At 52.3% G+C, this 24,838-nt stretch overlaps 1 protein-coding gene across 1 annotated transcript in view; it reads left to right on the top strand.

The window, feature by feature from the left end:
* The first annotated feature begins 7,000 nt into the window (after positions 1-7,000).
* The window catches only part of SNRNP200 (small nuclear ribonucleoprotein U5 subunit 200), a 38,159-nt gene continuing 20,321 nt past the window's right edge, over positions 7,001-24,838 (top strand). Inside the window, exons 1-16 of the mRNA XM_067540277.1 lie at positions 7,001-7,183; positions 8,832-8,995; positions 10,500-10,671; positions 11,268-11,460; positions 11,969-12,024; positions 13,232-13,330; positions 16,149-16,301; positions 16,892-16,991; positions 18,478-18,614; positions 19,452-19,535; positions 19,845-20,018; positions 20,978-21,115; positions 22,413-22,568; positions 23,006-23,176; positions 23,481-23,674; positions 24,327-24,450. Of these exons, the coding sequence (XP_067396378.1) occupies positions 7,139-7,183; positions 8,832-8,995; positions 10,500-10,671; positions 11,268-11,460; positions 11,969-12,024; positions 13,232-13,330; positions 16,149-16,301; positions 16,892-16,991; positions 18,478-18,614; positions 19,452-19,535; positions 19,845-20,018; positions 20,978-21,115; positions 22,413-22,568; positions 23,006-23,176; positions 23,481-23,674; positions 24,327-24,450 (2,160 nt within the window). The 5' untranslated portion in view covers positions 7,001-7,138. The remainder of the gene's footprint in view (positions 7,184-8,831; positions 8,996-10,499; positions 10,672-11,267; positions 11,461-11,968; positions 12,025-13,231; positions 13,331-16,148; positions 16,302-16,891; positions 16,992-18,477; positions 18,615-19,451; positions 19,536-19,844; positions 20,019-20,977; positions 21,116-22,412; positions 22,569-23,005; positions 23,177-23,480; positions 23,675-24,326; positions 24,451-24,838) is intronic.

Below are 24,838 nucleotides of genomic sequence, written 5' to 3'. Positions count from 1 at the left end.
TGGGTTCTGGGCTATACCTATGCCCACCCTGTGTCTGGGTTTTCTCTGACATTTAACCTCAAAGAAACTTCAGGTCATTTAAAAATCAGTCCCATGATCTGTCCCCATCTGGACAATAGTGGGGCTGGAGGACAAGCCCTGTGGGACCCCCCCTGGACAGGAGCTCTCTCCCTCCATTCTCTTGGTCACTCCAAGCCTGGTGCCATCACATGCTGCAGACAAAGCAACTAACTAAAGCCCACTTGGCAACCCAGGGCCACTTCGTCCTCTGAAATCCCCATGCTGGGATGCTCAGTGCTCATGGAGGCTAAGGCTGGGCTCATCACGGGAGCCTGGGGGAGTTAGGCACTCACCAGCCTTTGGCTCCAGGGAAAGCCCAGCCTGAAAACCCAGCCAACTGAAATGGATCCGTATATGGAGTTTTGCCCGCCCATTTGCATTCTGCTGTTTTGAAGGGTCCCGTTCCTGTCTGGGCAACTTCCCTGTTAATTCAGGCCACTCGTGTTGTGTTTCTCTGGACTGCTGTTCAAAGAGAGGGGCCCATCCAGGACGTGGTCCTGTCAACGGGCTCTGGGTCAGGCCTGAGGGAAAGCAGGGTAGCATGTGCTTATGCCCCTCCCCGTTCAGCACAGCATATAGGCCCCAATTCAGGAAAACGTCCCTATTCGGGACTACACTGATGCATGTGCTTAGCTTGAACTTTAAGCATGTTCTTAAGTGCTGGACTAAATAGGGATGGATTTAAGCACAAGCTTAAGTGCTTTCCTGAATCAGGGGCTAGCTGCACAAATGTCCTTTTCCTTCTGGGCACGTGAACTGGTTCATAAGCTGAACAAAACCCAGAGGAAACACTTTGTGTACCAACTAATAATAATACTAACCTGTTACTTTTTTAAATAGTAAATCAGAGTCTTTTAAAGGAGACCATTAATTCAGCCAGTGTGTCTGTGGTTTTTTTTTAAAGCGTTTAAACCATTTCGGATTCTCTTTTGTGATATGAATTTTTGTAAAAATACACCTAACAACGAATGTGAAAAATCTGCCCTGCATCTAGGAGTGACTTTCTGAAGGGGGGGTTTTGTTGTTGATCTTTCGGCATTTCAGAACCACAGTCCATTTGCAGATGTAATCTCTCATCAGGGTGGTGGTTTCCAGGCAGGTCATCCCCAGGGTCGTTTGCACAGGCTGGAATCTCTTCCGGCATGCCTTGGGGGTCAACTCAAACTTGAGCAGCAGAGCCTCCTCATAGTCCCTGGTCTCTACCCCGTCCATCTGGTTGAACACTCCTTTGGCTTTTGGCCCCAGGAGGGGTGTCAGGTACCGCAGCCGATCTGCAAGTTACAAGTCTTCTCGAAGGCAGTGAAGGCATCTATATCCCCTCCCTCCTCGAACAGGACCAGCAAGTTAGCATCTATGTGCCCTATGGAGCGGGTACCCCGGGGCCTACCCCCATTCCTCACGGGCGGGGGGGGGGGCTCTCCCTGTCCCTCTGCTCAGCCAACTCCAGTTCATGCCGCCTGTTTCTCTTTCTCCTCTCATATAGTCTTTGTTTCTCTTTCTCTTCTCTTTGCTTTTCTTGCTGCTCTAGCTCTCTGCTCAGCTCCACAATGTCCTTCTTAAGGAGACGGTGGTACTCCATCTTCCGCTGCTCCCTCTAACCCCCCTTAGTCCCACTGCTCCCGAAGCACTTACTGCCAGATGCTCTCGTCCACGGGTGCATCCGACCATCCTCTGGCTACCACGTGCCGGAGTCCCCCAGGAACCGGGCTCTGGAACCACTCGGGGCACAGTGAGGCAGGACTCTAGTGCTTCGGAGTCTGCCCCCCTGGGTCTCCACACACGTGTGCAGCCGCCTCCTGACCCTGGCCTCGGAGGGTTCAGAACACCTGCTCCGCCCAAACTCCCCCCGTGGGTCCCCCTGGATGGTCCCTGGGGAGCCCTCCATGCACCGAGTCAGAAGCGATTCCCAGCCAGCGTGGAAGTCAGGAGGGTTTGGTAGCTCTCAGGATCACAGTGCATAAAGACTTTGTTAGCAGCTTAATTAGAAGTTACAGCAGCAACCAACCGAAAAGCCCGAGCCCCATCCTTGGGCTCTGCTCCCTGTCAAGAGGGACTGGCCTCTTCCAGCCACTCACCCCCCAGACCCATCCCCTTGCCCCTCCCCAGTCCTTTGTTTCCTTCCAGCGCAACGTGGCCACTCCTCCTGGTCTCTGCCTGCCACAACCTGTTGCAGCTGGTTGAGGAAGGGCAGGGGTCCCGGGCAGGTCTGCGGGCCCGGGCAAAGGCCCATCTGCCCTCTGCAATAATCACATACCTGGGTCCCATCACCAAAATACATGAGTAACATATGGGGGAAACTGAGGCACACACACAGCACTTAGAGAAAACCCCAAGGGTATCTCCACTTTGTCATGAAACCCCAGGGCCGTTTGCAAAGGCTAGCCTGTATCCTCTCCACATCGAGAGAGGGGTGAACTGGGCAATAACTTACACTGGCCAGGCTTCTGAGCAGTGCAAGACAGTACAGTTCTGGGAGGCGGTGCTGGGGGGAATTGTCTGCAGCCTCCCTACTGATGGGTCATGAGTGCCTGGGAGATCGTTCATGTAACTTAGTTGGGTGTGTCCCGGCCTGTGGATGTCTGTGTAAATGAAGTACCTGCCAGAGGATTGTGACTTGACAGAGCAACGCAGAGTGAGCGGGATACCCCAGGTTGGACGGACAGAGGGCTCAGCGGTCCCACAACCCAGTTTGCATGCCAGCGACCCCGTCAGACCCATGCAACCTTAAGTCCACCCTCTTTTAGCAATGCCCCAATACACGTTAACAGGCAGACCTTTACTCTGCCAACTCCACAGCTGCTGAAATGTACTAGCTCGTCTCCTTTCACGGCCCAGTCACTCTCACCCCCGAGTCGATCTAGCACTACTAAAGGACAAAGACACGGGTTTTTTGGCCAATGAATAGCCACAATGCGTCACTCTCCAATGCATTGGGGAGCTGCTGAGTGGCTTACTAGCAGCAACAGCTTAGTGACTGGGACTTGTGCAGGCAACAATCCTATGAACTCCCATGCATGCCCTGAACTGCCATACACAGCTAAGTCCTCTGCCCTTAGCAGAAGAGAACCCTAAACCCTGTGTGTCCAAGGTGCGCCAGCCCAGGCCCCTCAGCAGTCCCCACTCAGTCTGTCGGGGAAGGCAGGAGGGCTGTCACAACGAGAGTTCCTTTGCCTGCAATAATCCCGCACATTGCCACCCCCACGCCCTATGTCAGGGAAGCAGCGGCAAGCCTGTTGGTCTGTGTGATACCAGGACAATGCTGGAGCCAGCAGACAGGTTGGAGTTAACTGGCTGCCCCACCAAAATTCCTGAAGCTCCCTAGGAATAAAGTCCCCTGTGAAGAGAGAGGTAACGGATGGACAGTATATGGATAAGGATACGAGGGTTTGGGATCATCCTAAGAGTTGAGACAAATCATTTAATCCAAGGAACAGGGGCAAGAAGTGAGAAAGAGCGGGGAGCGTGTGAGGAAAGGACAGCAGGACAGCGATGGATGGATAGTGCCATCTGGGCGATACTTCCACCTCTGCTAGTATGCCATGATCCTGACATTCAGCCCCACCTGCTTTTCTAGGGTTGGGCTCCCCACACACAGCTCCGCTGATGCCCTTCAAAGCTGACTCTTAGCCCACTGCTATTCCAGTGTTGGGATCTCCCTCCCCCAGCTCTGACAACGTTCTCCATCCCAACCTGCAGCCCCCCCGCTACTCCAGTCCTGGGGTCCTCACAGAGCTCTGCTGATGCAGCTCTTTGGATGAGAAACTGCCAAAACAAGGATTATTTCACCTGGGAAGGGGATAAACTGGCATTTAGGGTCACAAAGGGTGTAACGAGAACTGCCCAACTCCTTCTTTTATTGCTGTGTCAAAAAACAGGTCATCTCATCTAATTAAAGGGCAGTAAATGCCGACTCAATCCAAGGAAATACTACTATTTACAGCAAGAAGCCAGACAGTGGAGTTCACTGCAGCAAGTCAGAGAATCAGACACCCCCGTTGGAGTTTCAATAAAAAGGGCTGGATAATTTCCTAGCTGCTAATCTCATTTGTGGCTCTGCAGGTTAAGACAACTAATCAAACCTAATGATGCACAATATCAGCTGACCCCCACAGGGGTCAGAAGGAATTTATTACTCCATTTGCAGCATTGCACAAGCATATTCTGGGTCACAGCCAGTGGGGGCAGAAGATCTGATTGGCGGGGACTGAGCCTATGAATAGGTGCCTGTACCGATGACACCCTCAGTCCTTCTGCAAGGACGTTTCCCTGGGATTTCACAGCCAAGCTGGAACTGAACCAGGAGAGGCGGGGAGCAAGCAGGACATTCTATTCTTAACAGCTCAAGGTGAGCTTCTTGGAAGGGGTGACTAGCAGAGACAGAGAGAGCCACTCGGTGGGAAGACACAGCACAGGTGTCTATATTTGGTAGAGTCCTTCAGAGTGGCAAGGAACAGACAGTGAAGGGTTTTCAAGGTCAGGAGAGAGGTAGATTCTAGCCTCAGTTTGTGCTCTTTATGGGTGCAAATGAAAAGTGTTTCTGTTCCAGTCTCTCTTGGTTTCTCTCTCTCTCCTATCTCTGTAGGGCTTGAGCGTGTCAGATCTTCAATATATGGGTTCAGTTCCAATAAAAAGCTGAGTTTGGATGCTCTGGCCCGGGATCTAGGGAGAACAGAGATCTCATGGCTTGTGGGGTCTTTGCTCCCTGCTGATGCACTGCATGTGAAAAAAGTGATCACAAAATGGACCTCAGCTCTTTTAAACCTGAGTCCAGAGTCCATTCAGGTTCTGGAGGCTGCAGCTGAAATCAAGGTGTGAAAACAAGATGGGGAGGAAATGAAAAATACACTGGCCTCTTCTCTTCCATTTAAATCCCCTAATGACCAAGCCAGGTGAGCTTCCTGCCTCACTTTGGTTTCAGCTCTCCCATCCCGAGAGGGGAGGGGCTTTGTGGTGGCATTGGGGTACATGCTGATTAGCACCTGAAGGGTGTTCTTCTGAGAACCTGACTGAAACAAGCAGATTTCTACAAGGAGTGAGTAGGGGGAAATCAGACATTGGAATTTGTTTTTCAAAGCCCTCCTGTAACTGCTTTTGCAGACTCCATCCCCACCCTTCCTAGGAGGTTCCCCTATGATGCAGGAAAACCTAAGGCCATCTCAGTATGAGCTTCCAAGGCAAAGTGCCACTGATCTGTAGCAAACAGGAAAGCAGAGTTGACTTCTGGGTTCTCTTCACAGGCAAACTAGCTGCACTGGGTGACCGAGGTATAAAAGGTAAATGCCCCAAAAGTGTTACTGAACGGTCCAATTTCCCTAGGTAGCTGTGTCCTTAGAGGAGGTTGAGCCAGACCCAGACCCTGCTGCAACTGAATAAGAATTTTGGTGCAAAGGTTAGGAATAAATGGTCCGTTTTCACAGTGGAGAGTGGTAAATAGCAAGGTTCCCCAAGAAGGTGTACTGGGACCTGTGCTGGTCAACACATTCATAAATGATTTGGAAAAAGAGGTAAGCAGTGAGATGGCAAAGTTTGCAGACAATAGAAAATTACTCAAGACAGTTAAGTCCAAAGCTGACTGCAAAGAGTTCTTATATTAGATGATGACCGTTTGCCTTGGGCAGAAATAAACAGCGATAAACAGAATGTGTAGCTAGGCCTCATCAAGCAGCTGTACGCTAGCAGGATAAAGATAGGGAGCAAACCCGGGATTTCACTGGCCCAGCTGTTGCCCGGGGCTGTGATTGCGAGAAGCCAAGAAAGGAGCTGAAAGGACTTCGGCTGTTTGCCATCATCAGTCCTGTGCTGGCTAATCCTGAGCACTAGTGCAAGGTAGCCCTGCCAACAGTCAGCCTGTGCCCCTCCTGCAATCCAGGGGCTGGCTTCAGTCTGGACAACATCTATCTGCACTGGCTCTCACTTCAGCCAGTGACAAAGCTTTTCATTTCACTTTTGTGCTAACATTCCCCAACTTCCTAATATCTGAGAAGAAAACACCCCACGAAGGAGCATAAGAGCTGGTGTTCACCTACTCCGAATTCCTGCCGAAGCACCAAACCTGATAGCCAGAGGTCCTGTCTCTGCACAACTGAGGGCAATTCGCAATCCTGGACGATGCTTCAAGCCTGAAGTCACCACAAGAGAGAGAACGACCCAGCTTTGTGTAAGTGGGGGAATGGTCCCACTTTCCTGGCTTGCACACCACCCTGGTGGAACTGACTAGCAAAAGGATACGAGTCCTCGCTCCCACTCTCTTTACCCAGAGGCTTGCCTAACCTCAAGGACTCCCCTTTCACTCTTCTGTGTGACAGAGACCTCGTCACCCCGAGAAGGCTGGGCCCAGGATTCCTGGGGGGCTCGACCCCCAATCTTGTCACGGTCACTTAGGGCAGGGGCTTGGGTGTCCCCACTCCGGGGGGCTCTCTGCACCGGACGCTTCCCTGCCCCACTGATCATTGCATATGGTGCACAGCCAGTGCAATGTATTAAACAGCTAGCCCTTAAAAACAAAGACGAGCGAGGTTAAAGGGAAACACCCAACACCTCCCCCGGCATGGAGACCCCACGCAGCGCAGCTCTGGGTGTCAGGGACAGGCACACTTCACAGGCCCTGGCCAGGCCCTGACCCCGCTGCAGGGGGTCAGACACGGGCTGGGAGGTGGCCCCACTGGCTGGCGCGATGGGCCCCGGCCCGTCGCCTGGCAACGCCGCTGAGAGCCCGCGCGGGGGACGGGCCCGTGACGCGCCGCAACGTCCCCGGATCACGACATCAGACGCACGTGGGGGAGGGGGAGGGGGAGGCCGTCCAGCCGCGCGCGCTGCGCCATGTCGGGGCCGACGGCTAGACGCGAGGGGAGGGGACCGGACGCAGCGGGGGCCCGGGGCCGTACGGAGAAGAGCAGCAGCGGACCACAGCCGGGGACTTCCGGTTCCGGTGTGCCCCCGGAAGTACTTGCTGGCCGGGCCGGATGTGCGTGCTGCGCTGCGGTCCCGTTCTCTGAGTCCTGCTGAGCGCCTCGGCCTGGCCGCCAGAGCCGCTGCGGGGGGAAGCGGCGCCGGGGGCCCGGGCGAGTGAGGCGGCGCCATGGCGGATGTGACTGCGCGGAGCCTGCAGTACGAGTACAAGGCGGTGAGTGGCCCCGGGAGCGGGGGGGGAGGGGAGCAACCGCCCGCGGGGCCCCGGGAGCGTGGGAGGGGCGCCATGGGGGAAGCGCCCGCCCGCCCGCCCGCCCGCCCGCCGGGCCCCGGGGCCCCGGGGGGGGGGGAGGGGAGCAGCCGCCCGCGAGGCCCCGGGAGCGTGGAGGGGGGAGGGGAAGCGCCCGCCCGCGGGGCCCCGGGAGCGGGGGGCTGTTGGCGGTGGCAGGGCCCATCTGGCCTGTGCGCGGATGAGCGGCCCTATTCCCACCACCACAGAGCCCTGCCCCTCCCCCCCATTTTCCTCGGGGGCCGGAGAGGGTAAATGAAATCTTTGATGTAAAACCGGGCTCGGTGTCTTAACGTACCCAAGGCGGGAGATGCGGTTTTGCCCCGTACCAGAGGCGCTCCTGGCAGCGCTGAGCTGTGTGCTGACTCGGCTGGCACGGCGGGTTCTGGTGCTGGCAGTCGTCATGCTCCGCTGTGTGTGTGTGTGTGTGTGTGTGCGCGGTGTGGGGCATCCTGGTTGCTGTGGGAACCATAACTTTAAATTGCCTGACCTGTGTGTGTGTGTGTGTGCAGTATCAGCCGGGAGATGCTGGCATTGCATTTCGTTACCTGTATCTATAAAATTAACTTCCCCTTGACCCCGCCTGCCTCTCCAGCTGCTGCCCCTTTTCCCTTTCACCACTAAGCTCATTGAAAGTCTGTCTGTAATTGCTGTGTGGTGTTCCTTTCCTCCAGTTCCTTCCGTGATCCCGCATAGCATCCCTGAAACACGGCCTTTCTTTTCTATCCATCCACGCCGATACAATTCCTGTCCAGGTTCTCCTCTTACATCTTGATTACTGCAACATCCTTCTCTCTGGCCTTGTCGCGTGCAGTCTTGCCCCACTCACATCCACTCAGAATGCTGCTGCAAAGATCATTTTCCCAGTCCGGCACTTTGACCACGTCGCCCCTTTCTTTGCATCTCTTCACTTGCTCCCCCTTTTTTTATTGTAGCAGACATAAGCTACTTGTTTTCACTTACTTTCACGGTCCTTCACAGTCATTTCCCACCCTACCAATCATCTCTCATTCGCTTTTGGTCTGTTGACTCCTGCCTCCGATGGACTGCTGATATCAGCCTCCATCATCCACTTGTTAAATTTTCAGACCAGCATCTTCATGCTTTCTCCCGTACTGCCTCTCATGACACTCCCTGTAAATATCTGCAAAGATTCAGATTCTTTCTCAAAACTTCCCTTTTCTGTGAGGCCTACGAAAAGCTTGAGAGCTGTTAAGCTGTGAGCATGCTGAGACCACTGCTGATCTCCAGTATTAACTCATTGTTTCGTTATACTCTGCCATCTGTATCCATCTGTTGTCTCTTGTTTTATACTTGGATTGTAAGCTTTTGGGAGCAGAGATTCTTTTTGTTCTGTGTTTGTACAGCACCTTGCACCATGGGGTCTTGGCTCATGCCTAGAGATCCTAAACACCAGTAATAATAATCTGTGGGAATTTGTTTGGGATGGGCTACTAGCAATAATGAAATGTACTACTGACCTGGCTGGGGTTATAGAGATTGGATTCTGATTGATTGTTGCACTGGTTTCTTCACACCCCTTATCTGTTCTCTTGTGCCGTCATCCCTCCAGAACTCTAACCTTGTACTTCAAGCTGATCGCTCCTTGATCGACAGGACTCGGCGAGATGAGCCTACAGGGGAGGTGCTCTCCCTGGTTGGGAAGCTGGAGGGCACTCGAATGGGTGACAAAGCTCAAAGAACCAAACCTCAGATGCAGGAAGAGAGACGAGCGAAGTGAGTGGGTTACATGTCAATTTTTCTTTCAGAGCTTGGGGTTCAAACAGGCTAAATGGGCACAGAGCATTGAATGAGAGCATCCTGACTTTGGCATGATATTCAGGAGTCTAATGATTAAAAGCTTGTGTGAGATCTTGCCCTAGGATTTCCACACTGCCTGGATTTTGGAGATTATCATGAAGGATACGATTTAGTCATGGAGGTCAGGGATTCCGTGACTAATGAATCTCTGTGACTTCTTTGGCTTAAGTCCCTGCAATAGGGGCTGGAACTGTCAGTTCCATCGTATCATCCCATCCCGTCTCCCCCCCTTTGGGGCTTGGGCTTCAGTCCCCCTAGGCAGTAAGTCCATCCTTCCCCCTTATTAATTTTTAGTAAAAGTCACGGTCAGGTCACGAGCTTCTGTGAATTTTTGTTTATTGCCCATGAACTGTCTGTGACTTTTCTAAAAATAACTATGACAAAAACTTAACTTTAATTATCATGTAGTTATCTAGGAAAACTCTTAAAGCATGTGCTCTTAAAGTGAGGCCTATTCACAGCCTCCCTTAACATTGCTTCCTATGTAAATTCAGCTGCATACTCTTATTCTCTAAACCTTAGATATGCACAGGGTGACGGTGCACATAGTGTAACCCTATAGAGAACGATTCTGTTACACTGCACAAATGCAGGAAGGAACAGAGTTAAAGTGCTTGGGAACCTGAACTCAAAATGCCAGGACTAACTGCATCGGACGTAATGCTGAGTTAATGTTCTTGTGTTGGTTTCCATCCGGAGGCAGCAGACAATGTGCTGCTATGCAGGAGGAGAGTTTCACCTGAACTGGCCAGGCAGTGATCATTTTTACTGAACTTGAAACAAATGAAAGTAACTTCTTGTGCCATGGATAGAAAATACATTTGAAGGGGTGCTGTCAGGTTTTTTTTCTTTTTTTTTTAAAATCCCGTTGAGATACTGATCGCTTGGATTATTAAAAAATCCGTTTGCCACCATTTATAGCAAGTGCTCACTTTTTAATTTTACTCTGTTAGATAATGGCAAGAGATTGGTCAGTTTCCCTCTCTGTGTCCTTTGCACTGGCCTGGTGTTTGTGTTAGGGTTACAAATCTTGCAGATGATGGTTAAATCCAAATGAAAAATGCTTTTTAATTTTAACAAAAATGCAAGCAAACTTAGTAAACACCTATTTTTAGTTTTAAAACTTTCAACATCACTTTAACCTTTGCACCTAAACTGTACGCGATGCCTTCTGTGAAGGCTAAATGACCCCTGGTTAGAATGATGGTCCTTTTGTTGGGTAGGTGAGGGGTGATAGATAGATAGGTTGGTGACTTTTACTGCATGTTCATTAGTTTAAAGTCAAATGTGGGGACAGAGAAAGTTTCATCAAAGGGTTCCTTGTCCATTGGCTTCTCCCAGCCGAAAGACTGGCGCGATTTGGAGAAGCACGTCATCTGCTGATTGCTTTGTGTGATGTTTTCCTTTCCCTGCTTTCTAGGAGGAGGAAGCGTGATGAGGACAGACATGACATCAACAAAATGAAGGGTTATACCCTGCTTTCTGAGGGCATCGATGAGATGGTGGGAATCATCTACAAACCCAAAACCAAGGAGACGCGAGAGACCTATGAGGTGTTGCTAAGTTTCATTCAGGCAGCCCTTGGGGACCAGGTAAGGACGTGCACAGAGCCATGAGGGCATCTTTGCTCTAACTGCTTGTAAGGTGAAGGCACATCAGCTGAGTGACGTGTGTGAGGAAAATAACTGGCAGAGCTGTAGTTCAGATCAGTCAATAAGTTGGTCTCTGGATCCTTGACAGCTAACCCTTCTCTTGCAAGCTAGTGAGATGTATCACAACCTGCGTGCAGGACTTGGCTTTTTTTGGAGCTTGTGGGTGCTAAAGCTCTTCACATGAGATACTATCTCAGTAGGATCCTAGACGCACCCCAGTAGCTGACTGGAGTGATGGCACTTGCTCTAAGGTGGGATGCAGCCTCTGAGCAGGGTCATGTCCATTTCTGTTTTTCACGTGCTAGCAAAGTGCTGTGGTGTTTTAGAGGGGAATGCGTCCAGTTGTGCTGTTTTTCCATGGACACACTTCTTGTAGACAGAAAGCTGGAAGCAGTTAGTCCATAAATGTGAGCCAGTATTATAGTTCCACAGCTGGGCAGTGGCAACGCTTACCCCAGTAGGGAAATGCGCAATCAGGTATGTGGAAAATCTCCCCCAAATTAGATGTGTTACATCTGTTCCTGTTTCTTCGGCAGCCACGTGACATTCTCTGTGGAGCAGCTGACGAGGTCTTGGCTGTATTGAAGAACGAGAAGCTGCGAGACAAGGAGAGACGGAAGGAAATTGATTGTCTGTTAGGACAGACGGATGACACCCGCTACCATGTGCTGGTGAACTTGGGCAAGAAGATCACGGACTATGGTGGTGACAAGGAGATCCAGAACATGGGTAGGGATCACTCTTGGGTTTGTGCCTGGGCTGCCCCCATGTGTTGTCTCAGACTACAGTGTGCAAGCTGTCAGCATGTAAAGTTTCAATAAATGGTGCACCAACCGGGGACAATGCCTTTAGACACGGAGGCTGGAAGATGTTTTAAACTGAGCCTGTGACTTGAAAATTGTGTCTTGGGGCTTGGTGGTAAATAGTTACTGCCTTAGAGACTGGGAGCTGTCCCCTAGCCTAAGCCATGCATACAACTCCCAAAGGCAGCTGCTGAACTTTGGCAATAGCTCATGGTTAGTGCTTAGTCTCGATTCAAATCCTGATTCATTCACAAGTGAAACAAGTGGTGTTTTCTCCACTTAGCTGCTAGTGAAAAGGTATCCATCTTATGGCCCTTCCCTGTACGTGCTCTTTGAGCTTTAAATGTTGCTGGTGCTCTTGTGTTATAGTGGTGCAAAACGGATAACTGGGCTGAGCTTGAGTTGCACCCTTCTGACTCTGTGCTCCTTTGCAGATGATAACATTGATGAGACATACGGTGTGAATGTGCAGTTTGAGTCTGATGAAGAGGTAAGTGACCAGATGCTTCTAAGGCGGTGGCTGAGCCGTCACGTTCTCCCTTCACTCTTCTTTGTGCTGCTGGTTGTGACATGGGTACTTGGGGGAGCTAGAGTTTGGCTCAATCTCAGACATGTTTGCCAGCGAGACCAAGCCAGGCCGGAAGATGACTTTAGACACAGCTTCCTGGCACTGGAAGGCCTTGGAAATCACTGCACTAAGCTGTACCTCCTTTCACAGAAATGTTTGTGGATTCTATGGCTTGGCTTTGATCAGCTGTCAGACCTCCTGACCTACTCAGCAGTCCCTTTCAGACTGAAACGTGGCATCCCCATGATGTCCTGTTTCATGCAATGCCTTTTCTAAACCTGAGCCACTTGGGAATATTTTATATAATTGCTCTTCTGGGATCACTCTTGGGTAACTCTTACCTGAGTGAGGATCTGAAAACAACTGACTTAGCTATTTCCCAAGGTGGAACAATACAGGAATTTCAGAGTCATTGACATCAATTTTATTTTTAAAGATCTGGAGGTGGGAAAGGATTTAAACTACTTGTATGCACTAACGGGTTCTGAATTAACTTGAACGTCGCAAAACATGAGGCAGCGAGCCCAGTGGAAACCCGTGCACCATCTAACCCAGAACAAACCTGAGGGACAAGCTGCCCCAGGGTAGTATTGAGAAAAACAAGGTAGTGAGACTGAGCCAGGGACCTGACATGTAGCTATGATGGCATCTATACTATCCCTCTTCCTGCTCTAGGCCATAGCTGATTGTTGCCTGAGGTCAGGAAGATCTTCCCTCATCTCCATAATTTAGGGGTGCCCAATTGGCTTGGGGCTTTATTTTTTCCACTGACTTCGGATGCATCCGTTATTGGCCACAACTGAAAGCAAGATGCCGGACTGCAATAATAGTTCTCACTTCTACTGAGCTGCCTGTATGAGAAGCGTTAATGAATTAAGCCTTACAACATCCCTGCTGCCATCCTATTTTATAAATGGGGAGACTGAGGCAGAGGATGATGGGGTTTGCCGAGAGGCCTGTGCTCTGCCTTAACCGCATTATAATCCTTCTGCTGCCGGAGCAAGGACTAGCTGGCCCGGTTCTTGTTTCCAATACTCCTGCCCAAGGTGGAGGGCGGACGGGCCTAGAGAGCTTCTCTGTGAGGTTTCCTTGAGAGAGAGCCATTAACAGGAGCTGTGTGTTCCAACAGGAAGGTGATGAGGATGTGTACGGTGAAGTACGGGATGAGGCGTCTGATGATGACATGGAGGGGGACGAGGCCGTCGTCCGCTGCACCCTCTCAGCCAACGTGAGTTACCGAGGGGAAGCCAAAGGCTGCTTTCCTGTCACTGGAGGGTCAAAGCTCTTGGGGCGTCATTCCTAACTGTGGTAGCCAACACTAGTGTCACAGATCTAGCCGAGGCCCCTGCTGGACACGCGGCAGACTGCTGTAGGGGAATCCAGCTGCTGAAGGCGTGGGTGTTTTAAGCTCCCAGAGTCTGAACAGGGCTTTGAGCCTTTGGGCACACTCTTGGGATGCAGAACTTCTGTCTGGTACCCCATCCTGAGAGCTGTGACCCCGTGCCCAGCTCCTAGAACCAGCGCTGACCTCCCGCTTGCCCTGTAGCTTAAACACAGCCTGTCCCAGAGCACCAGCTAGGTCAGGGGTGTCAAACATACGGCCCGCGGGCTGCATTTGGCCCGTGAACCTTTGTTCTGTGGCCCGCGAACCTCTTTGATCCCGGCCGCCGAAAGTAAGTATTGGAGCCGCCGAAAGTGTGCATTGCCACTGTAAGAGATTTGTGGGGCCAGCGTCTTAAAGTGGCAATACCTTTCGCTCCACAACTCTGCCGCCAAAAAGGAGAACTCAGCGGCGGGTATCCCTCCTAGAAATCTCTTAAAGTGGCAATGTCAGTGTCCCCACAGCGAAAGGGCAGCGCTGAAAGCTACTGATGCTGCGCCGCCGAAAATGGGCAGAGGGCCTGAAATATTCGGCGGAGAGCATTGTATGGCCCCTTCAAAGTAGAGGTTCTGTGATTCCGGCCCGTCACTTTGAGTGAGTTTGACACCCCTGAGCTAGGTGTTGTTCTGGGTGCATAATTTACTTCGAGGGGCACATGGTAGGTGTAACTCATGAAAGACAGACTGTTTGCACCGGATTCTAAAACACAATTGTTCTTTAATAGCATGAGAAATACCCAGATCTGTACAAAAGCCATACGTGCATTTCCCTACCTCGGTTTCCTCACCACTCCAGAGTATTCTTTGGGCTGTGGTCAGGGTCCTCTAGGTGCCAGGGTCCTTCTGCGGAAATGTGTGGCTTGTGTTCTGAGCCATGAGCCCTTTGCCCCCAACTTGCCGTCTGTGAACTTGGCTGGCCTGTATTTAATCAGGGCCCCTATGCGATGAAAGCATAGCTGTCTCTTCCCCTTGTCACGCTGTCTGGAGTGGCGCACGAGCATGGGTGCCAACCTCAGGGCAGACTGTTGGGAAATAGGGCACAAACCCCAAACTGGTTGTATGTTCCTAATTAGATTTCACCAACCAAGTAACAAGTGCGAACTCCTCCAGCACTCTTAACAGCCTTAATGTGGAGTCACAGAGTCCCTTTGGGCACTCCCATCTGTCATGCCACCCAGGCAAGCCTGCCTTTGTGATGGATGGTTCCTTACACCACAAATCACAACAATATTCAGGTTATTCCCAGTCCCAAAAGACTTGTCACTTACCCCAGGTCGGTTGTACCCCAGATCTCTTACCAGTGACAATGCCTGGAGCCAATCCTGTAATTAACTAAAGATTTATTAACTAGGAAAAGGAAAGAAGAGTTATTTACAAGGTTAAAGCAGGTAACACACACGTACAAATGAGATACAGACTTAGATTCCAAAAGATAATAGCCATTTGTATCCTAAGCAAACTCCATATGCCCTTTAGGGTTAATTCAAGCAAAACAGATGGGGGGGCTTTTGTTTGTGCTCAGTGATTCTTGCCCCTTTAGAATCCAAGCAGCAAAAAGAACCAAGTGTCTCCTTGTCAGGGATGTTTATCCCCTTCTCTCCAGAGCCCAGGCTGATGGGATGAGTCCATGGGCAGGTCTCCTCTGCCTGGAGGGGGTGAGGAATGCGGTTAACAAAATCTTTGTTCTTTTGATGTCTCACAATGACTCATTTGATTTCAAAGGCCTCGTTTGCCAGGAGCTAACATCTTCTGTTGGAAGCCAACATTTGCATTAGAGAAAGCTTTTCCTTCCTGTTTGAGTTACACAGTTACAGAGGTTTACAATGCACACATTTGCTATTGGTTTAAAACATGGGACACAGATAAGTGAGAGGACTACATGCAACATCCTACAAGCTAAGGTTTAAACACCAAGCACCGTCTTACAACTCTAATAGCTATCTTGACAGTACTAACATACAAGTGAGCCAGACGGGTTTCCAGCGCTGCATTTGTCAGTGTTCAGTGAGGCCTGGGGCCGTGGCATGAGCTGGCACTGGATCTGCCAGCATCACACCCTCTGCAGCCAAAAGCTTTCTGTGTTGCTTTCCCAGTCTCCCCCTGTGAGTCTCTTTAAACCCTGTTCTGTCCCCACCTTGTGTCTTTGTCACGCTGCCGATAGCTCCTTTTTCTCCACTTCTCCCCACCCTGCAGACATATGGAAGAAGTAACTTCTCCTAGCTCCAGCAAACTTCCTTAGCAAAGCTACTCAAGAGCCCAGTTATTACAATGAAGTACTTGGTCCCTGCTGGAGTGCTAGGTCCTGTCAGCTAGTGGTGGATACCTCTAGACAAAGGGGCGTTCTGTGATACAACAGTTCTCAGAGCAACAACCTCATCATTTCATATCAGCCAGAATTCCTAAGTCGTATGTAGGCTCCCCAGAGCCTCACGACTCCTCCTGCTTTCTGACAGAGGCCAAAACGAGTGCCCCTCTGGGACTCGAAGCGCATGAGTGATTGTTGCTACCAGGGCTTTGCTCATGTGCATGACAACCCAGGCAGATGGGGGGTGGCTGATGGTGAAGGAGGGCAGTACTGGGGGGTGCTCTTGGTTACCCAACGGGTGAGTGCGCCTCTCTCTGCGTGGGTGGAGGCAGGCGGTAACAGGATGCTGACTGCCTTTCAGCTTGTGGCATCGGGTGAGCTGATGAGTTCCAAGAAGAGAGACTTGCATCCCCGAGACATCGATGCCTTTTGGCTTCAGCGGCAGCTGAGTCGCTTCTATGACGATGCCATTGTGTCCCAGAAGAAAGCAGATGAGGTGCTAGAGATCTTAAAGGTACGTGCCCAATTATCCTGCCTTGGTGTGTGAAGAAGGTTCCACTTTCAGGGCCTGCCTTCCTGGAAGACAGGAAGCTGCCTGGGCTGCTCCTGACATATTAAAATGTTAGCTTGCTACTGTGCCACTCATCCCATGAGGATACACCTAACCCGTCCCACCTCTGCTGGAATGAGCAGGTTTAATGCACGGGTAGATGTTCTCTCTGGGGACAATTGCTGCTTTTCCGAGACAGCTTCTAGGAGACCAACTGGTGTGGTCTGACCCTGACCCTGGCTGTGAATAAGCACCCATGACTCCCTTTGAATGGGGGCTCTCAGGTTTATGCCTTTCCTCCGTAGTATTTATGCAGCTCCATTGCCAGTTCTAGGGCAGACTGCGCTTGCCTAGACTCTTGCCGGTGTTGCTGAGATACTTGCTTTGAGTCCTGATTGTTACGTGGAGGGTTTGGGTAGCAAGTCTGGCGGGTAGCTTGTATTTGCCAGGCAGTTGGGTTCTACCTGCTGCCAAGGGGATTTGGTTCCCCTGCCCTCTAACGTGGCAAAAACAGGGCAGCAAAGTCAGCTTCTGTCTGTGCCTTCTTTTCCCAGACTGCCAGCGATGACAGGGAGTGTGAAAACCAGCTCGTCCTACTCCTGGGCTTCAACACCTTTGACTTCATTAAAGTGCTACGGCAGCACAGAATGATGAGTGAGTATCGGGCACCGGAGTGCTCTCCTCATGCTTCTTGCCCCGCCTCAGGGTATGTCTGCGCTAGATGCTTTGCACCGGCATCGCAGGCTCGCGCAGGCCCCCCTTGCTCCTCAGGTCCTCTGCACCCACAGATCACTCGCAGATGTCCGCTTCGTGCTCTTTATTTACAGCTTAGTACCCGCCACCATCTACCAACATACAGTCTGGCCTACCAGCCCCAGGGGCCTCACTGCTCCAGCTGTCGCTTCTCCCTTTGCTGGCTGTTTGCCCCCCCCCCCCCCACTCACCCCTGCACTTCCTTCCTGGGAGCCTTTATAGTGCCTGGCTAACGAGCCCGGTAGCTGCTCCTCCTCAACCCACCCTATGCAGGGTTTACTCAGCCTTTTCCAGTCCCCTCTGATTAATACTCTAGGACTATTTGCGCTCCAGGGTGCGCCCGCCCACAGCTGAAAGCTCCTCCCCCAGCCTGAGGGGAGGAGCCACTGAGCCTGGACTCAATTAATTACGAGGGACAACGGATGAAAAACAGGGATGGGCGTGAGGGTCAAAGGGCGAGATGGAAGGAACCTGATGGGGACATCGAGCAGAGAACCCCGTTCAGCACCCACAGCTCCTCGAAGGTAGCCAAGGAGTCAGTGGAACTCTGCTCGGAGACGTGAGCGGACGGAGGAAGGGAAGGAGGTCCCAGTCGCAGAGCACCTCCTCGGCCAACCTCTCCCTGGTGTTGTAGATGGCCGCCTTGGCCGAGGCAAGGAGGAGGTTGACGAGGAGGTCCTGTGACTTTGTAGGGCCACGGGTGGGGTGTGCAAAGATCAGAAGGTGTGGGGAGAAGTGCAGCCAGAATCTCAGCAGGAGGTTCTGGAGGAGCCGGAATAGGGGCTGCAAGCCGGCGCACTCCAGGTAGATGTGTGTCAGGATCTCCCTCACGCCACAAAAGGGACAGGCTTCAGGACGGGGCGAACCCCGCCAGGTACACACCCGTGCCCACGGCTCCGTGAAGGAGATTAGGACACCAGTGGCAGGGGGCCGAATCAGCCTGGTTTCTCCCAGCACCCTGTCACAACCAGCATGGGTACGGCAACATACTTCGTAGGTAGGCACAGCCTGCCATGATGGAAGGGGTTTTTCCATCGGTGTAGGAGCACTCACCTCCCTGAGCAATGGTATTCTGTCAGCCTAGTTACAGCTGCGCCAGGTTTTACATCTGCATAGCTACGCTCAGGGCATGGATTTTTCACCTCCTTGACTGACGTAGCCATGTTGTCCTACCTTTTAAGTGCAGACCAGGCCTCAGCCAGCTTCCATAGCTGCAACTTCCTCACCTTGCCACACATCTGCCTTCTGTGCAGTCCTTCCTCTGCCCCTTGCTTTGTAAAACTGCAGGATCCTCCTTGTTCCCTGTGACTGTTCTCCATCTTGTCCCTTTCCCTCTGACCCTGTGCATTGGAACAACTGCCTTCTCTCACCCTCTTTCTCTCTCCAGTCCTGTACTGCACGCTGCTGGCTAGCGCACAAAGTGAAGCCGAAAAGGAGAGGATAATGGGGAAGATGGAGTCTGATCCGGAGCTGTCGAAATTCCTGTATCAGCTGCATGAGACGGAGAAGGAAGATCTGATTCGGGTAAGAAGAGCGGAGAGAGCCCGTGAGGTCCTGTTGACATAGCACACTGCATGCATGTCACACACGCGTTTCACTGCACTCACTGAATAAACGGGATGGAAGGAATGGCAGGGTGCTGCGTGGATCACAGCACAGAGGTTTGATCTGATGATGCCGGTTGTAGACTGACCGTCCGTCCTGTTTTCAGAATCTGTTTTAAATGGTGCAGTTCTCCAGATCCCGCTTTGGGTGCACAACGTTACACCTACATGCGCTGTTACTAATCAGCGGCAGACAGCAGCTCCTGAGTCTCTGGTGTGGGGTCCTCTGAGATGAAACTCCCTTTGGAGCACGTTGGATCCACTCATTATTAATTGGAAGGGGTTATGGAGGCTTTGAGCGTGACATCCTCTGTCCTCCAAGGGAGCTGAGATATCTGGGCCGGGGACTGCTCCTGAGTTGTCTGCATTGCATGGCTTGTTAGCTCACTGGGTCAGCTCCGCTCACTGGTTAAAGAAAGCTCCGTGTTGTAATTGTGTTCTCCAGTGAATGTTTCCAGTGCCTTGGTCCCCCCCGTTCTTACACCCTTGCGCACTGGTTCAGTTGCGGTATGTTGCCTTGGAGGACGGGTGATGTTTCTGGCCTGGTGGTGCTGGTTGCCAGTGACCATCGGCAGGTGGCTCTGATCGAATGCATGGCTGTGCTTAGAAGGAATCTCCGGACCCCTTGGCTGAAGCTGTGGCGTCTTGCAGTGAGGCAGTAGCAGGTGCTAGTGTGTGGCGTGGGACACAGCAGCTCCTGCTCCGTGCCGAGAGGTGCCCACCCAGTGTTCACCTGCCCTCTCTCTTTGCCTGCCAGGAGGAACGCTCTCGTAGGGAACGCGTGCGCCAGTCCCGGATGGACACAGACCTGGAAACCATGGATCTGGATCAGGGTGGAGAGGTATGTTCCTTAGGCACCTGCTCCTGGGATGCTTGAGGAGCTGGTAGATGAGGGGCTGAATGAATGCAAGGGGCTGTTGTTAAAGAGGAGAAGATGGGTGCAGGAGACACCGGCTGCCTGCAGATGGGGTTTGAATGCCCCTGAGTGATCCATCCTTTCCCCCCATCCCAGCTTCTGGCAAACAGCAATCCCTGCCCATCTGGCTAACAGCCATTGATGGAGCTGTCCTCCATCAACTTATCTGAGGGTCCCAGTGGGAGGGGAGGGCCCCTCCCTTTCTTTCTCTGACTCCCCTTCTGGTGTTTCCAGGCGCTGGCCCCGCGACAGGTGCTGGACCTGGAGGATCTGGTATTTGCCCAAGGCAGCCATTTCATGGCCAACAAACGTTGCCAGCTGCCCGACGGCTCGTTCCGCAGGCAGCGCAAAGGTTACGAGGAGGTACATGTGCCTGCCCTGAAGCCAAAGCCCTTCGGCTCTGAGGAGGTAGGTGTTGGATGTGTTCCCTTTCGGTCAGCAGTGGGCCGGGTGGGATTTCCTAGCATTCCTGGTTCCTCACCTCGCACAGAAACCTGCTGGTTTTCTGGCACTTCTTGCTTGCAGCATGGGACTCATTGGCCAGTGGGACTTGGCCCTTCCGACACACGACCCTCAAGGACCCTGTGTTTTATGCTCTGCTTACCTGAGATTTCACGACTCCTGATCCGTTAGTTCTCAATGCCTGGATGTCCACCTAGCATTGGTGCTTCTGGCATTAAACTCCCCCTTAAAGATGGGCCACTGCGCTGGCTCGTGGGCACTGCTGCTGCTCCTTTCCACCATGTGTGTGGTGGGACTGAGCAAGCGAGCGTGGGCGACGCCCTGGGCTGCGTTCCACTTCTGGCTGGGCAGCGAATTCACCGGGTGATTTTGGACAGGTTGCTTTGCCTCGGTCAGGTTCCCAAGGTGTAAAATGGAGCGGATCACACCCGTGGGAGGGGACATTGCTGGCTGTACGGGGCTATGGATTGTTATTGCACATGCTGTAATCATGCTCTGCAGTTCGGGCTGCCCCACGCTGGCAACCCATGCCCCACTGTGAGTTCAGACACACAGCCTAGTTCCATGAGAGGGCTTGGGCTGGGGAATTGGCAGTGTAGGCCAAAAGTGTTAGAATCCTCTTTGCTAGTTCATTGCATCGCTGGTCCCCACTCAGAGTGATGGGTGAGACTTGCAGATCAACGGTGGGAGCCCCCAGACCAAATGCTTTGGTCTAATGGGCCCATCTGATCTCTCACTGCCCTGCTGTGTGACTGCCAGGCACGAAGCTTTATGTCCCGGCCACGCTGAGAGAGACAGACGCTCCCTGCCATTCCTCAAGGGGTCTCTTGTGGACCCCAGGGGGTCCTGCTTGCTGCACGATACAGGCCTGGCCTCTGGTGTTTAATGGGGTTTCCCTGTTTCAGCAACTGGTTCCTGTGGACAAACTGCCCAAATACGCCCAGTCCGGGTTCGAGGGGCTCAAAACTCTGAACCGGATTCAGAGCAAACTCTACCGTGCCGCACTTGAGACAGATGAGAACCTGCTGCTCTGTGCTCCTACGGTGAGGATCTGGGCAGGCTGTCTCCTGCCCCATGCGCCCAACTCATGGGCACTCTTCCTTCCTCCAGGATGAATGTGCTAAACCGGTGGGGCTGGAGGCAGACTTGGGGTTGTAGCCTAGCTCTCCTGGAGGGTGGCTGGCTCAGACCGAGAGGGGAATCTGCCTTTGGCTGTTGTGGGGAGGCTGTGGATTTGACGGGGCTGATTCCATGTATATTCCAGGGTGTGATATACCAGACCAGTGGGGGGGTGGGGTGTCACCCCTGTCCTGCACCCTTGGCTGTCTTACAAAGCCTTGCTGAAGTAGTTCCCACCTGGGCCACTCACAAACAGCCTGCAAGAGACACCCTGTGTGTGTGTGTGTGTAACTGCAGCCTGCCAGGCACACTTGGGGTACACTCTGGCTCTCACCAGCTTTGGTTATATTGCAGGGTGACCCCAACACCCCCCCAATCCCAGACATCTCCCAGAAATGTATGTCTTGTGCTGCCCAGCCGTCTCCTGGTCAGAACAGATATTTTAAGTCTGTTATTCCTTTACGGGAAGAATATGCCAGTTTATTCTGTCAAACAGTTACTCAGATACTTTAAGTTAATCACACTGGATTAGATGACAACAGGAAAACACATTTATTGAATACAAAGAGTTAAATTTTAAGTGAGGACAAATAATGAGGCATGAAAGTCAGAAGTGTTTCCAAGAAAAATAAAGAGAGTCAGTTTACTAACCCCTAACTAAACAAAATGTATTCGCTTCTCACCACGTGATCCAGCAGATTGCTGCCCAGACTCTCAGGTCAGAACTCCTCCCTAGAGTCCAACACCTACTTCCTTGTTTTCTTCAGGCGCAGTGAATGTGATAGGCTAGGGGAGGGAGGTACCTTGGGATGTTTGGCCCTCTTTTGTATAGTTTCAGTCCCCCCCTTGAAAAACATTTCCAGCTCAGAACCAGGAGACAGAGTCAATGTGGAAGGAGATTCCCTGCTGGTTTTCTCACCTGTTGGATCTTCCTTTGTCTTCCCTTCGTGCTTGATGACTCCATTTACTGCTTAAATGCAAATTAAGTGGAGCACACGTTCCTTTGTTTAGGACAGACCTGTTTGCCAGCCTCAGTTTAAGCAGGTCTGTGGGGTGTGGGACCTGTGTTAACACCATGCAGGGGAATCTTATAACTGTACGGATAACTTACCAAGATAATACCCACCAACAAAAGGAGGTTTGAAATGATCCCTCACGAGGCCCAAAGATGATTCCAGTGGCCTGTGGGATGTGAACACGGGGTTGTGTTCTGTCACACAGGGTGCAGGGAAGACCAACGTAGCTCTGATGTGCATGCTGCGCGAGATTGGAAAGCACATCAACATCGATGGAACCATCAACGTGGATGACTTCAAAATCATCTACATTGCGCCCATGCGGTCCCTGGTGCAGGAGATGGTGGGCAGCTTTGGGAAGGTAACGGAAAGCCTTGGCTCTGCTCCTGCTCGGCCTGGGGTGGGGGAGGGAGGTGAGCAAGGGCTTGGAGCTTTGCTCCTGTGAGCTCTGGACTATGACTGCTCAGAGGGGCCCCAGCTCAGATGCAGCATTAAAGGGTTTCCTTGGATCAAGCCGTGGGAGGAGAGAGGGTTGCGCCCAATACTCCCTGCTCGCTTGGAGGCTGAGTCCCTTGGGCCTGGCGGTGCGTGTTGAACCTCCGTTCCACGCATTGTGGTTCCACACCAGAGAGGAAGAGTCCGTGGTGCGCTCAATGCCCTGGTGCAGAAAACCCCATTTGCAGTCTGGGGAGAGGTGTGGAATTGTACGGACGATTTGCTGCTCGGGACCTTCCCTTTCCAAGTCTCCTCACCTGCCCTGTGCTGTCATCCAGCTTAAGCGTACTTGGTCTTTCCTAGCGCTTGGCCACGTACGGCATCAACGTGGCCGAACTGACTGGAGACCACCAGTTGTGTAAGGAGGAGATCAATGCTACGCAGATCATCGTCTGCACCCCGGAGAAATGGGACATCATCACCCGCAAGGGAGGGGAGCGCACCTATACCCAGCTGGTGCGCCTCGTTATCTTGGTGAGTCGCACTGGTGTCCTGCAAAGTCCATTGGGAGGTGATGAAACTGGGTGTGACGGCACTTAGAGACGTGCCTCTTGGTACCTCAGCAGCAGGGTTACCTCTGGGTCTTCACTGTTTCTGAGGAGACCATCATTGATGTGAGACTTCATCTGGGAGTGGTGGACAAGTGTGTGTTTAAACCTGTGCAAGCCCAGCTACGCTGTTCCACCAGGGAATACGAAGGAAACAGGCCTGCAGCAAACAAGTCAGTCGAGCCTGTCCCCTTTGAAGTCAATCTCCTCCCACTCCTTTTCTCCTCTAGGATGAGATCCACCTGCTGCATGATGACCGGGGGCCTGTCCTGGAGTCCTTGGTGGCCAGAGCCATCCGCAATATTGAGATGACCCAGGAGGACGTGAGGCTTGTTGGTCTGAGTGCCACTCTCCCGAACTATGAGGATGTGGCTACGTTCCTGAGAGTGGACCCTGTCAAAGGCTTGTTCTACTTCGATAACAGGTACGGGAAAGGTTGGGAAGGGCCTTTTACAGTCCAGTTGGGGAAGCAGCCAAGGCCTCTGGTGAGATCTTTCCCTGGAGGTGGTGTAGAACGTAATTGTCAATAGGCTGATGGTGCCAGGGTTTCACTGGGAATCCAGCCGGGTTGCTTGTGGCTTTCAGTGAGATCCGTTTGAATTTGCAGGTCTAGGATCTCAACTCTTCAGTGTACCCTTGGGGTGTTTGCCAGAGGTTGTGCAATGATTAGTTGTACTCCTGCCTGGGCTCAGGACATATCCTGGGAGGGGAAGAAAAGGGATTCTCCACCCCAGGCTGCTGCAGAAGCTCTTGGGGGAAGCTTGGAATGGGCATGAGGTAGCGTGCAAAGGATCGTTCATATCTGAGGCTGTGCAGCCAGCGACTGGACTCCAGGGACCATCGAATATCGCTGCTGTTGAACTGAAAAAAGGGGACAGTGCTTGGGCAGAACATGAATCATGAGTCGGGGTCGAACAGGAGGGCATTTGGCATGGAGTCTCTGTGTGGGGATGGATTGCAGCTTGGGAAGGGATCTGCACAGTGATCCTTGGGTAGAATCCGTCCGACCTCTGGCACAAATCCGTAACCCGGGGGTGCCACGACTGCCAGTTCACGCTGCCTGCGTCTCGCTGCAGTTTTCGCCCGGTGCCGCTGGAGCAGACCTACGTGGGAATCACAGAGAAGAAAGCAATCAAGCGCTTCCAGATCATGAATGAGATCGTCTACGAGAAGATTATGGAGCATGCCGGGAAGAACCAGGTAGGCCTGGTGGCATTTTCGTTGCTGGTGCGTTTAATCCTCTTGGTTGTGGTCCACGGCTGACAAGCTTTTCCATTTGTCCTGTGGGCTCTGCTCCCAGCTCCCCATCTGCTGCACCCTCTGTAGATCTGTGCTGGCTGCACATAGCTAAAGCAGGGACATGCGTCCAAAGCCGCTGTTTCTCCGTCCAGCATGAGCACGTCCGTTCTTCCCACCTGGGTGTGCCTCCCCCAACCGCCTGGAACTCCCTCCTTGAGCCAGCTCACTGAGCCTCCGGTCCCTTCCAGAACCAAGCGTTCCAGGATTGAACCGTTCCCTTTGTGATGCTCCCATTACCAGGTCAGGCGCTCCAGCCCAGACCTGCTGCATCAGCACGCTGCCCCCGTGT

The sequence above is a fragment of the Emydura macquarii genome, unplaced genomic scaffold, assembly GCF_026122565.2.
Source record: "Emydura macquarii macquarii isolate MOO-44397 ecotype Brisbane River unplaced genomic scaffold, CSIRO-AGI_Emac_v2 contig_573, whole genome shotgun sequence".
Taxonomy (NCBI): Eukaryota; Metazoa; Chordata; order Testudines; family Chelidae; genus Emydura; species Emydura macquarii.
This window is presented reverse-complemented; position numbering and strand designations above follow the sequence as displayed.